Source organism: Myzus persicae, unplaced genomic scaffold (genome assembly GCF_001856785.1).
Source record: "Myzus persicae strain clone G006 unplaced genomic scaffold, MPER_G0061.0, whole genome shotgun sequence".
Lineage (NCBI taxonomy): Eukaryota > Metazoa > Arthropoda > Insecta > Hemiptera > Aphididae > Myzus > Myzus persicae.
This window is the reverse complement of record NW_019100469.1, coordinates 270,076-286,028: the sequence shown is the minus strand read 5'-3', so window position 1 is coordinate 286,028 and position 15,953 is coordinate 270,076. Positions and strand designations below refer to the sequence as shown.

General features: G+C 34.1%; 1 protein-coding gene across 4 annotated transcripts in view; it reads right to left on the bottom strand.

Moving 5' to 3' along the window:
* Positions 1-5,262: 5,262 nt before the first annotated feature.
* LOC111039884 (zinc finger protein 1-like) overlaps positions 5,263-15,953 on the bottom strand; it is a 175,544-nt gene continuing 164,853 nt past the window's right edge. For all 4 annotated transcript variants that reach the window (XM_022323570.1, XM_022323648.1, XM_022323713.1 and 1 more), the window contains 5 exons: positions 14,184-14,491; positions 10,926-11,066; positions 8,821-10,623; positions 6,999-7,230; positions 5,263-5,887 (listed from right to left, as the gene is read on the bottom strand). In XM_022323570.1, coding sequence (XP_022179262.1) covers positions 5,694-5,887; positions 6,999-7,230; positions 8,821-10,623; positions 10,926-11,066; positions 14,184-14,491 — 2,678 coding nt within the window. In that variant the 3' untranslated portion in view covers positions 5,263-5,693. The remainder of the gene's footprint in view (positions 5,888-6,998; positions 7,231-8,820; positions 10,624-10,925; positions 11,067-14,183; positions 14,492-15,953) is intronic.

The following is a 15,953-nucleotide window of genomic DNA, read 5'->3' as shown; positions in this document are numbered from 1 at the left end:
AAAAAGGGAATCATTTCCAAAATACGGAACGGGGCCACCGGGAAATTCCTGGCTTCCGGTAGATTGATCTATATTCGCCCATGACTGATTATTCTTATAGTGATGTCGTGATGATGAAGCGCTAGTTTGGAAAGCCATGTGGCATGTAATAACACTTATTATACGTATCTTGTATTTCGTTCAAAGTCACTGGAACAAATATAATAAAATCAACATTTACACACGCGTACAGTAATCCACACACGCTCACTACCTACCCATTCGAATAAATGTACATAACTTGTGTGTGTATATATATTATATACCTACTTTATGTTTTATATCTAATCTAAAATTGTATATCGATACCGATGTATGACATCGAAAAGCAATACGTTTAGAAGCTAAACAGCAGTATTTTTAACTAGTAAAATATATATAATTATAAGTACCTATACGGGCCATAGCCCATAGGGTAAACCATAAAATTATTATAACGTTAGATACCACGTTATTTCAGGAAACTTTTGAAAACATTTCTTTTACTCACATGATTTTAAGTCCCTTCTAAACAACAACATATTTTACTATTTTTATTTTTTCCTGCTTTGGAATAAGGAAATAAAAATACACGTTGTCATCAAAAGAATTTAAAAAATAAGTGTGCTTAAGTAGGTACCTATACACACAACACACAACAGTAGTGAATACTTAAATTAACTTTGGCTGGAATTAAAATATATAGATGAATATTTGTTTAGTGTTGATGACTGATGTACCAATTGCGCTCCTTATGTCTTATACGATCTAAGGACCATTCAAATTGTTTTACCTTCAGGTATAAAAATATTCAATCTTATTCCATCAATATTGAATCAGCTACTATAGTAAAAAACTGTAAATGTAAATAATATTGTAAATAGTATACATATATTAATTTATTAAATGTAAGGGATAACTATTTATTCATATACTCTGAATACAAATACTGAAATACTATAACTTAATTGGCTAACTATAGGTACCATTTTGATTTTACAAACCTTATTTTTATAATAAGATGCATAATAATATAGTGGCGATTTATATAATTTTAATTATATACCTAGATATGTAAATACATATTGTATGAACTATGAATTAGGTAGGTATCTAGATTATTTTATTAGATATAGGAAATGGGAATACAATACAATAATACGGGACATATTATGGTGTATACGTGTATTGTATATGGTGGCCCGTGGACCCATGTACAGAATTGTATGGACCCCCGAATTTATGTGAACAAATTTAATTTCAATAATTTAATTTTTCACATATTTTAAATAAAAAGTTCATATTTTTTTACACAAAAGTTTATATTTTCAGTACAAAAAATCCAAAAATATCTTAGCATAATAATTCAATAAAAATAAATAAGAATAATTTATATTTTATAAGTTATTTAAACTACCAATTACTAATTCATATGGCCAATTGTTTCAATATAATGTTTTTATACCAACCAATACTCGTTTTCCACCATAATAATTATATAGGGGGGGAAGTAAGCATAATTTTTAACCATACAGATAGACCTATAAAACCATTGGCGTAAATAGGGAGGACTTAGTCCCCACAAATTTCTGTCAAGTCCCCCCAATTCAAAATTCAGTACTTACTAAATAGTATTAAGCATTTATCAGTTTTCGAAAATAATTTAGAAGGGAGGCTTTAGTACTACCCCGAAATATATAATATAAAATATAATTCAGTACATTATAGGTACATATACATGCAGTATATTTTATTTTTGGTTAGTTAGCAGCCCACCATTTTCCAACACCTACTTTGCAAAATAAATCATGATCATATATAGTCATGCAAATAATATATGACCTACGTTGATTTGTAATTATGATAATTTTATGTACGCAAATAAAATATCCTATTTACTACTTTTTTTTCTTCTTGATATTTCTGTATTCTGTCACAATATTTACTTTATGCCCTCGATAAGAATCTGTCGAAGAAATCATGTACAGATAAAATATTTTATATGTTTTGATTAACAATCATCACATTTTTACAAGCTGACAAAATCAGCAGATGTGTTGCTCACGTGCAGATCTTCTAAGAAACCTGACAATTTCAAACTGTGCATCATCGATGTCACCACTATGTTCATGGTTATTGATGATATACCTAGGTATATGGATTAAATACAAAATATGCTGGGCGCAAGAGCGTTTATAGAGAAACGGTACAGTGTATATCACGCACACCATCGTGGCCTTATATTTTCTTATTTTTAATTCATTTTACGAAATAATACTTGTTGTTGCTTAAAAATATATATAATATTGTCGTTCATATATAGATTCATTAAAAAATGTAATTATTTTATGTTTATAATCGTCGATCTTGCCTTTACTATCGTTTAACTGCAGCGGCTAGAGTATGGATAGGGAAACTACTATAAGTACCTATATTGAGGACTAATTTTCAATTATTTAGATTTTTCTATTTCACAGACGATATAATAATATGTTCATAGCCACTGTATGTACAATATTATATCAATTGCAATTTCATCAAGATGTACAATAAAGTAAAAAAAGTATAAACCTGTTTGCCGCTTTGGTATAATATATACCTATTTTTGTGACCTTTGACCTCGAATTAAATTCTTAGCAGCGGTGTGATCGATGGGGACTTTCGACAATTTATTTGTTACGATGTACCCAAGGTGTATACCAATTTTCAGCTCTGCGAATTTTTCCGAAGTTTTTTGTCTATTTTGACTGGACTAATAGTATATACCTATAGGTAGGTACCACTTAACTTCTTTTATCAAACACATTTTGGATAAGCTATATATATAATAAACGTGAAATCAAAGGAAAAGGCTTGGACTTTGGAATATAATTTTATATGTTCTAATAATGAATAAACAACGAGTAAATGTAAATTATTAAATTTTAGCCATTTATGTATACACATTACATATTTATAATTTTTTCATATAATACATTATGCATATATTATTACAATATAAACCTATTTATAAATCCGAACATATTATATTATTATGTACGGGTAACTACGTTAAATTATATATATATTATGTATAAATTGTATTATATATACATTGAAATATATATATATATAAATGTTTTTTTTAAATAAAATATTAAAAATCATATTAATTTTATAATAAGTATATATTATTATATATGTTGAAAAATCTTTGAAAAATGTAAAATAAAATTGTCGAAAAAAAATCACAATAACCAAAATAAACTAAATAACCAAAAAAAACATAGAAGATACCGTAAAAAAAGCGTACATCATAAAATATTACATATTAACTTAAAAAAAGAAAAAAATATATAATAATAAAACACATTGCACAAAATAAAAGTCGAAAAAAAATACACGGAAAACGTACTTACACGAGTTAAGTTATAAAATTTATAATATACATACATTTAGGTAGGTATATATATATATATTTAATGTAAAACAGTTTTACGAATGCTTAAGATTAAACATATTTCCTTAATTATCTTTGGTCACTCTAGCCCAATTTTAAAACTATCAAAAAAAAAATCGTATTTCCTACACACAAATCTTAATTGTATATATATAATTTTATTTACAACATTTTTTTTCCGCACTAGGCGTATTTTATAAATATTTATATTATATAATAAATTAATAAAATACTGAAAAATATAATTATTTAGGCACGTTGAATTCACATCATTTGTCGGTTAAAAAAATCATTTTTACCACCGATCAAATATAATAATAATTCTAATAATAATAATAATAATAATAATAATAATAATAATAATCATAATAATAATTATCGACCCTTAGCAAAAAAATAGACCCACAAAACTCGCATTAAAATGACATTAAGTGTGTATAAGTATATTTATAAACAATAGTATAATAAATTATGCGAAATATTGTATATACATAACTTCAGCAGCAGCCAGTATATATAATATATTATGCACTTATTATCATGTATCATGTTTATAATATGCTATCAATCAATACTTCCGTCATGGTTTGTTGAAATAGCTGATAATAATACTGTTTATTGTATATTATAATATCGTAATAATATAATAATTAGTAGGTAATATTATACGCGGGACTGCATAATTATATTATTATGTAAGTACAAACGGAAATCTCGTAAAACGATACAAGATAATTATTCGAATTTAGTGGGGAGGGGCCGGGGTGTCGTGAGTGATTTTTTTAATATATATACCTATATCTACGCGATAAATAAAACCTTATTTAAGCTAATAATATATAATCTGTGTACATGTATATATTATTATAATATATAGAGAGATTATTAAGTCGATTCAACAAATTTATAATACTATATTATATATATATTATATACCTATATACAATAATATAATATATATATATATACTATATACGGTTAATACCATACGAATAATAATAATAATATTATAATATCGAACAAAAAAAATATGTAACGGACGATTGCTAACAAATATTATATAATACAGGTAAGCGGGAAAATTTAAAAATGTTTTTTTTTGTGTTTTTTGCTTTTGACGAACGATTTATAAATCTAAAAAGGTATATATGATAATTATAGTGAAAATCGGCGTTGATTTTAGGTTGGCTCGCGTATATAATATAAATATTTTAATTGATAACAATTTATTATAGGTACGCAGCGTTATATATACGTGAGAATCGAAAGTCGGTTATTATTAGGTATATATATCATACATAATGTAGAGGCACGTGTTATATATTTATATATATTATAAATCGATTTTTTTTCAAAATTTTTTGTTATTAATTTCTATATTACATAATGATAATAAGATTTTTTTATATAAATATATTAATATTTCATGGAAAAAACACACACTAGAAAACTGACCTATATATATTTACAAAGTTGAAAAATTGTTTCATTTATATTTTACTTTAGTTATTGTCTCTCGTGGTATCATTAATCATATACATATAATATTTTACGCAGAACATATTGTAAACTTAAAGATAATTTTTTTTTTGACAAACTTTATACAATATTTATACTATATAATTAACATTTATATAAAAATATAAATTCAGAATGATAACGGCTAAAACACATCACTTTATACTATACATATTATATATATATATAGAGGCGGAGTGTGTCGAACAACCCGAAAAAATTATTGTCTCGATTATTATATACATATATATATATATATATATACATTTATATTTTTCACATTGTTATATATATATATATATATATACGTTGACCCTTTTTTTTTAAAATACATATTGCGTTAATTTTTTTCTTTTTTTTTTACAATGTTTTTTTTCTTATGGTTTTCCAAACGAATAAAAAAGGGATTGGCGTTACAAAAAAAAAAAAAACAAAAAACTACCTAAAAATATTGGAAAAAAAAACGAAAAACAAAAACCGTCAAAAATCGAGGCAAAGGTAGAAATAGTAGTAATAATAAAATAGTAGTAGTAGTAGTAGTAGTAGTAGTAGTAGTAGTAGTAGTAGTAGTAGTTATTATTATATATATATTATAATTATTAGATAATAATAAAGCGGTATAGAGATGGTGACAATATATGTTATACACCATGTACATAACATTATATTAAATGTAGGTATATACTGTCGGTTTTGAGTAGATCTGTCGAATTAAATATTACTCTCTGTACGGTTTACAGTACGAGAACCGGTGGTTCATGTGCTGACTGTACGAACCCGAATGAGAGAACCGTTTCATGCACTTGGAACACTGAAACGGCTTCTCGCCGCTGTGCAGTCTCTTGTGTTCGGTCAGATGGTGTTTGTGTTTGAACGCTTTCGGGCAAACGTCGCACTTGTGAGGTCTTTGATCTGTAACGACAAAGTTATCGATCAATAAAATATTACCTACGAGTAAACCTGTACATTATAATATATATTATATTATGATTTATGACATAGTTGAGGGTTGTGCTCGTGAGAAATAACTGACAATTAATGCTATTGACTAACTATATATATATTGTGTATAATATTAAACGATAAGTTTAACTTGTGTGGCATCAATTAAAAAATGGGTTTTTTAAGTATAATCTGAACAATAATAATAACAAATGATTCAATTTAAAAAAATATTTATTAGAATAAAATTGATAATACGCATGTTCTTATAGTTTAGATTATATACATCTGTCAGTTCTTTTTGTTACCTTAGTGTACATATTTTGTACCTATACATACATATATATAATATATATATATATTTATATATATACATGTGTTGCGACTTGTGGGTAATATTAACATTTAGATGTAATGTCGTCATTACAACCAGATAATAAGTTCAATTGTCATCATTATCCGCCATACATATTATTATAGATGTTGGCCAATGTTAAGGTTAACCAGATAATATGCTATTAAAAAATAGGACCTTTGGATAATGACTTAACAATTATGTAAGATAATGTATATTGTATCAGTAATGTGATAAAATAATTTTATTACCATTATTAGGTAAATATGTTTAAGACAATATATAATTTAAATTATATTCAATTTTTAATGAGTTACTATAATGTTACAATACTGAGTATTTTTAATATATTATACATAGAATCAAAATGTTATATAATTTATTATTATGTTTGTTTATGCTTCCATGAGTCATGTCATTTTTAATTGAACAATTTACTAGAAGATTGACACTTACATCTAGTATAGAACTTTTAACATTATCCACTATTGACAGGCTAACGCAATTATACCAAACATCATCCGAATAGTGTTGACATTCATAGGTGTATATGTTTTTAAACTAATAGGATTACACATTATCCAAAAAGCGTGGATAATGTTGGTTTTATCCGACTAATGTTGACATTCTCCAAATGTTGATATTATCCCTAACATGTACCTTTATTCTTTACATATCATAATATTATATATAGTTTTGGATTATAATAAATGCACTGCAGCATACCTGGTACTTCAGCAGATTCTACGGATGACGGTTTGGATTTTTTGCTGGGCGAACCGACTGCGGCCGCTATTGCGCCATTACTGGTGTTGTTGTTGTGGCTGTTGTTGTTGTTGTTATTGTTGTTGTGCATGACGCCTGCACCGCCTCTGGTCGATACCGCGTCGTCCGGGTCTTGGGACGTGCATCCCGAGTCTTCGGCCTCATCTGTCATGTCGCTCCAGTCTCCGTATTCCTAAAAATTTCCGAAAAAAAAAAAGTGTTATTAAAACGTCAGTCACACGAGTTGATGTCTAAATTTAGAGTTGACGATGTACGAGTACACCGCAAGCGAATAGATATTTCTGCCACAGCAGGCAATATAATATAAAATATACATATATATATATATGTATGTAGGATAACGCTCGCCGTCCTAACGTTAATTAAGTTAACGAGGTAAAATTGAGTGCAATTACGAGAGGTGACGCGCGAATATGTGCATATATGTATATAATATTCAAAACAGCGTCACGCCGTTAAATAGTATAAGCGTAGGTAGGTATATGATATTATTATGTTATACACGCAATCAGTATAGTTAACCGATCCAAAAGCTCTCGCACTCCGATCAACAGCGTGGGAGTTTTAGCGGAAAAATTGTTTTAAAAAAATTGTTAATGAAAAATTCTTGGCAATATTGAATATACACACACTACGATGTACCTATATATATAAAACTGGTGTATAGCAGTGTTCTATGTAGTACCTATATAAAAAAAGCGATCGTGTGACGACGTGACGTCAACGTACATACGTTGCAATACGATTATTGCGCACTTTGTACCCTTTTATACCTGCAATTACCATGACACAATTGCAGAGAATTTGTTCCTTTTATATTTGAGAAAACACTGCAACAGGATTGATCAGACAAATATTTTGTATTGTTGGCTTAAATGATTAAGATATTAGAAATTACCCTATATGGTATAAGTATACATAAAGCACCTATATAATACCTACACACATGTATAGGTATTATATCCTGCACCACTTTGTTTATAATTACACAAATAAAAATCAATTAACTCTATAAAAGTTTAATATGCCCATATGCATGTATACATTGTATTATATAAAAACAGCTTTAGGCCTTATATATAGTGAAATATTAATTAAATTCATAAAATATAATAATAATGATATAAATCATTACAGACATTATTATACATATTATATATGGGTCAATATTGTGAAACTCTAAATAACTAACAATATAAAACATTTGTTGAACGTTCTATAATTATGATCTGTTTTCAAAATATAAAATGGTAAAAAAATGCAATCGTGTCTGTATTCTACCTATTCAGTAGGTATAATGAAAAGGTATGAAGTGCGCAATTGTGTTACGCCCACGATGTAAGTATAATATAGTTATATGGAGTATATATATATAGGTACTATTGGAGAAAATTTGAAAAAAAATCTGCCCGTCTAAGCACGATTTGAAACATGATTATTTAACATCCACTGGACTGGGCCTATAAACCGATCACCGATATTGCTGGAAGAATATTGATATAGGTATACCTATATAATAAATAATACAACACAATGAGTCTACATATATCATTGGCAGTGCATCTGGTATCAGTTTTTTTCCAACCAATTGTAGAAACGATATAACAAACATAAGTAGAAGTACATCGTATATAAACTGTAAATATGTGTGTAAAAGATGTTATGATCGGATATCGGCAATACTACCGGAAGCGCCTAGTTATCGGCCCACCTCCAAAAAACTTATATTATAATATTATAAAGGTGGTCAAATAATACTCACTCTCTTCCACGAACGTTTTTCGGACGCAGGGCTCAAGCTGCCGTTATGCCGGAGCGCGACTGCCGGTATGGGCGAATGGGACGCGGGATGGTGCAGGTGTGATGAAGGCGGCGGTGGTGGTGGCGCCGCGCAAACTGGCGACGGCGGCGGGTAAGCGCCTCCCAGGAACGTCTTGCGGCCATGCGGCTGCAGCATGGAAGCGGGCGGCGACGAACTGCAGTCGTCCCGGTTGTTGGCTGTCCAACACTTGAACTGAATAGTGCACTTATTGTTTAGCGTAACATTGCACATGGCACCGCGGCCTCCGTTGGACTCATCGTCATCGGCGCTGCCGTGGCGGCTCCGCTTAGTGGACAGGTCGAGCGGCTGCTCGGCGAGACTTGGGGCGGCTAAAGCGTGGGCAGCGGCGGACGCGGGCGAGTACGGCATGTGCACCAGGCGACCCTCGCGCCTGTCTCGAGCCCGATTGTTCTGGAACCAAACCTGGACGACGCGCACGTTGAAGCCGATCCGGTCGGCAATCCGGCTCAGTTCCTCTCGCTTTGGCCGTGGGTTGGCCGCGTAGCACTCCTTGAGCACAGCCAGCTGGTCATCGGCTATCTGCGACCGGACGCGGATCTTGCGGCCGTCCTGGTCCACCGAGTCTTCTTCTTCGGTGGTGCACGGTCTGTGCTCGTCGTCGGTGTAACAGTCGCTGCCCCCGTCATAACCATTGTTTATGTTGTTGTTGTTGATAGTCGTCTTGGAACCGGCGCTCGCGGAATAATCCGTCGCTTTGCCAACCAGACTTTCGGCTCTGTGGTGGTTGAGGAGGTGGTGGTGATGGTGATGGTTGTTGTGATTGGGATACAAGCTGTAGCCATGGTGGTAAGGCGGCGAGTCGCTCGTCACGCTAGGGCAACCGCCCGACGATCCGCAAGACAGCGGCTGCTGGTGGTGCAGGGCAGCGGCTGCGGCTGCCGCAGCGTTGGCCATCATTAGCTGCTTGGTGACCGCCGATACGTTGACAGTCTCCAAGAGTTTTTTGACCGCCTCGTCAGTTTCGCCGACCACGTCCTCGTCCGCACCTCCACCGCCGTTTTCGCGTTCCTTCTTCACCACGCTCACAACGTCGATCACGTTGTCGTATTTGTCGTCGTCATCGTCCTCTTCGTCGTCGTCGTTGAAATCGTCACCACCACTCTCGTGATCTTTATTGCGGTTTTCTTCATCTGTCGTCTTGTTCTTTCCATCATCGCCACTACAGCAGTCGTCTTGTTCTTGCTGCTGCTGTTGTTGTTGTTCTTGTTCTTGCTTGACCATCGCTGACTGCATCTGCAACGACGGTTGCAGCAGATCGTGTATGTTGAACTTGCTCTGAGTGTTGAACAGTCCTGGGAAGTAAATGGCTGCCGCGGTGGCTTTCGGTTGCGTGTGATAGAACGACTGTTGTGTAAGCGATTGCGCCTGTGTTGGACTCGGCTGCGCCACTTGCAACTCGTACTTTGACACCGATGACGGCAGCAGAGGCGAGAACGCATTGCCACCGGCACCGATACTGTTGTTGTTATGGTTGCTGCTGTTATTGTTGGTTATGTTGTTGTTGTTATTAGGAACTGGACGCTTTCCCGGAAAACCGTTGTTCGGTTGATGGTGGGCGGCGTTCCGGTTGTTGGCCTGTGACCCACGGCCTCCCATTTTTAGATTAATGATCAGACACTTCTTGGAAGTCATGTGACTAGAATATGAACCGGAATGCGAGAACCGTTTACCACAGTTGGAGCACTCGAACGGTTTTTCTCCACTATGAATGCGAATGTGTTCCTATGGAAAAAATCCCAATCGTTTTTTAATCTCGGAAAAAAACAAAAATCAATAATACTACATATTATGCGTATCGTGAATTCAATACTTTATACGGAAGTAATTATTATTAAGTAAAAAAAAAATCTGTAGCTCTTATATACGCCGAGAAAATGAAACATCACGGTATATTTAAGTACTTATTATACATATAGATATATGTATCATACTATCATATAGTATCTATAGCGGTTACAGGTGCATTTGTATTTAATGAAATATGATATACGCATAATGTTATAAACGAGACTATGTATAGTTACCTTGAGATGATGTTTGAACTTGAACGCCTTTTCGCACTCGGGACATTTGAACTTGCGCAGCACAGCGCTCTCATCATGGCTTATCATGTGCCTTTGGAGACGGTAAACGTTGGCGAATGTCTTGTTGCACACCTTGCAGGACTGTAGACGAGAGAAAACAAAAAAAAACACGTGCGTGTTATTAAGAGAAGCAGCTATTATTTTACGGCGGTTCGCGGGACACACGTATCGTCGCATAAGAGCTGCAGGGATATATAAGCAGTATAATAGTATGTATATATAACTATACCGCAATAAGGACCGGGTCGGGTAAAGGTAGACGAAAGAAAGAAAGACCATATAAATACGGAAAGAAAAAAATCGTGGCGCGTAAAATCTCACGACCAAAAAAATCTTCGTAGGAGTCCTAAAAATCCCATCATGCCTGGCGACGACGACGACGCCTTATTAAAAATAATAATCAAACGAAAAAAGCGCCGTTTAGAGAGAGAGACCGTCGACCGACGTGCTGCGGTTATGTTATAGACAAAAAAAAAGAGACCAGAGAGTATATTATTATTATATAGAATGAAATACGACGAATGTCGTAAAGGTATGACGTCAACAACGTGTCACCATGTGTTAGGCCGTGCGGTGTGTATGTGTGTGTGTATATTATAATGTGTTGTTTGTACACATATATTCGTGTGTTTATGTGTGTGCGTGTGTGTGTGTGTTCGCCGTGTTACAGGCACACATACTATATAGTGCAGTGCAGTAATCGTGAGAAACCCTAATGGCGACAGGTTATACGAAAATCGTTATACATAATTCCATGTGCCGCCACACCATGATAACATGACGATCGGTTAATTTAACTGCGCCTCGCACACATGTACTCATGATATTAAACATATATATATGCATATAATAACAGTCGGCATCGTCTTTATCTATACCTCATCTCTCGTCCTCCCCCATCATCCCATCGGTATATATACGTATATGCGAGGCTGCAGCATTGGATATACGCATACTCAGGATACGAAGTCTATTATAGTATTTAACACGTATATTATATTTTTTTATTAGGTGTATAATAATATTATATTTCGGGTCACACACACGCACACACACGAACGAACAGCATTTTCTGTGCGACACCTCTTCTTTTTGTCTTTTATCAAACACACGATAGGAAAAAAGACTAATACCGACAAAATATAAAATAGTATTATACGTATATTGTAATCAGCTGCAGAACCAGACGGGACTATACGTGATTATCGGAGGACATATTATATTATATATACCAAATGGTTAGAGCACGCACCGCGGGACCCGACTATATTTCACGAGATGATAATAATATTATATTGTACATTATTATTATCTCACTATCGTCGTGTTGTACATATGATAATAATGCGTGTGGTTATGTATATACATTTTTTTTTCTAAAGGCCATGTGGTCCTGCATGTGTTTCGCACTGCCGTGTGTAAAATATAATAATAACGAAATAATAACATAATATATAGATATTATATTGTACAGTATATACGTTCGACTCGTATACATTATTATATAGCTGATATCCGGCGAGGCCGTGTCTCCGCCCCCGAAATAGCGATAATCCATTATACCAAACGTGTCAAGCATATATATATATATACCTTTACGATTACAATAACACTTTTGTGCGTGGAAAATATGAGAAAAATAAGAAGAGAGGTCGGTTGGCTATATTATACATGTTATACGGAGTGCGGACGAGGTAGGTATATATAATTTACCCGTCGCATATATATGATCACGTCGACGATTCGTTTCGGAGGGAAGGAAACGAAGAAGAAGAAGAAGAAAAAACGACCGTCATGGCGAGATTTTAATGGCCATCGTCGTCTTCGTCGGGTAGGTATATATATACCTACACATTATATAGGTATACACATGAAATATATAATGGTGACGGTGATGCAAACGAGAAGAAGGTCGCGTCGACGCGTTTCGTCGTGGCCCGGTGCGCACGTCGATTCCCTTTGTGAACGGGTCGGGTTTTAAGTACATATAAACGCGTTTCCACGAACGGCGGGAGGTAACAATAATAATTATATATATATATATATATATGTATTATACACGACGAGGGACCGAAGACCTGCTGCACATCTGGACGGGCCCCGAAGAGTCGCATCCCGCAAGTATAGACTCTGCGGGGCGTGGGGTTCAAGGGATGGGGGTTTTTTTCGAGATTACACGGAGAATAACACCTTGCGGTGGATCCTCCTGCGTCAAGGTCGGGCTTAAGCACTGCTGCATCAGCACCATTGCATATGAATATTATTATTATTATTATTTACAGCACTATATACACATTATGTTCGAATTTTTCTTTTGACCCCCCAAAAGTATTTTCTGTTCTTTTGTCCGAATACATATATATTTATATATTATAAATACGAATTTACGCCTAAACCCGTCACCGGACCACACACACACCCGCACGCGATGGCCCCGAAAAACACACGGAGAATGTGTTCAATTGTGTAAGAGTCGGTCGCACACACATATATATATACATAATAAATGTACGCACGCGCACCGGATTTTAGGTGTGTTTATTTTATTTGTATTGTATATATATGTGCGTTTGTGAGGATATCTACGTTCCGTGAGACGGATCGTTTAAAGTATATTATATTAAACACACACAAATATATTATATATACATGGAGTATATGTATATGTACAAAGGTTATTCGGGCCCACGGAGCCACTTTCATGGCGTCCTATAGTCATGGTGCATGTATAGAGGTGCGCCAGGGCGAGGTCACCACGTATACGTTTATAATATGTATATAATATATTTAAGCCATTCGGAATTTAATGGAAATAAATAAAATATATACCTCTGCGGGGGCCAACCAAACGACCATGCGGTGACTGCGTGATGTGCACCATGCATGTCGATATAGTGTGTCCGCTGCTTGCGTTTACCAAATTTTGTTAAATAGTGCAGGAAAAACAAAATATAACGTGGGATATTGTAACTTACGCTAGTTATATATACCTGTAGCTAAATGCGAGGTAGAGCGATTCAAAATTTATTTTTTTTTTAATTCTAGGGGATCATATGAAGTGTATTAATATCTATCATGTGTAAACAGTTATGACCTATATAATACTTAGGTATGTGTGTATATAATATACGATAACATGAGAGCTAGTGCGTATATATTGTAATTATACTGAGAATCGTAATATATATGATAACTTACCACTTGGGCGTTGGGCGAGTGGAGAAGTTCATGTTTCTCGAGCAGGTCGCGATTGCCAAAAGCGGCGTTGCACTGCAAGCACCCGTATTGGCCGGCGACCGCAACCGTGGTCGGGGGCGGCGACGGTTGTGACGAAGGCGGCCGGGCTCGGCATCCGCCGTCCAAGTGTTCCTTTAGCGATCCCAGGTCAAACGATTCCCGACAAAACGGGCAGTACTGTAAATGCTGCTGCTGTTGCTGTTGCTGCTGGTGGTGTAGGTCCTGGTAATCCTTGAGAAGACCCTCCAGACTCATCCCGGGCAACGGAACTGTGTGCAAAAGAGAGACGAAAATGAATACAAATAAAATACAATTATATTAATATTATATATGAATAAAAATCGAAAAAAACCAGTCAGAATACACAAAAATGTATTATAATATTATACCTAAACTCATACAACCCACCTACAAATCAATAAATACGCCTACAATATATTTGGTACCTACGATTTATAACAATAAGAGGCGTATTACAAAATATATCTGTACCTATACATACAATACGATATTCAGTACAATATATTATTTATTGTTATATTGCGGCCATTTGTGTGCGGTACATTCCAACGGCGGGTGGCTACAGGTATACAATATCTATGCACCTGTTGTTCGTGAATACGCATTGTTCGTCGCGCCAATGACACGAGACGGCACGAGCAAAGGGCGTGATGGTCGCACCTGCCCAGACGCGTTGAGGGGGGTCCTGCGCGCAGGTAATGTGACCTCCTACAAACCAATCAGGTGTGTTCGTCGACCTGTCTATTGTTATACTCATCGACGTCCATCTTCTTATTTTTTTTCATATCATTATTTTCGAATTCCTACATTTATTTTGTGAGGACAGATTGCCAACGAATTGCAGGCTTCATATTAATTATAGAGTTCATAATGAAAACTGCATTCGAAACCGAAAACTCTGCAGGTTTTTTATTTATTTTTCCAAAAACAATAAATAAAGCTATACAGTTCCGACATCCACAGTAATATATAACTGCAGTAGTATAGAAAACAATCATCTACAGCAGGCTGCTAGCACTTTAAAACAATATTCTACATATCAACATAACGTAAACAAGTACCTTTACGGACGTTAAATTATATATCATCTAAATACACGAATTTATTGATTGGTTAAAACGTGAGGCAACTAAACCATGTTATATGTATCTACCCGTACAATATATATGTAATATATTAGGTATATATGGAAGCGCGTATACATATAATACTGCGGGTGGTTAATGTGTTATAGGTTCGACCGGATGGAATCCGGTCACGGCGTCTTAACGATCTTTTGGAGATGTGTATATAGTACCTATTATGTATATATTATATACAAACGTGTATATTTATGATCGGACTAAATCGTTCGCGGGTTTGTTGTATATTTTTGTCTTATACTTACACGTGTAAAAAAGTGACTATATATGCATACATGTATATACATTGTACCTATATAATATATACCATACGGCTGTACGAGTTAAATAAGTTTTAAATATTATATACCATATATATATATATATATATGATGTATACCTAATGTATAAAGGATTAAAGCAATGAACTATATAGCTATATAACCGGAACACATATATAATATAATATATAAATATAGCATACAGCTTATCAAACCGAACTATGCGGTGCACTATATATAGGTAAACATATACAGAATAATCATAAGTTAACTAAATTATTACTAGAATATATATATGTATATATACA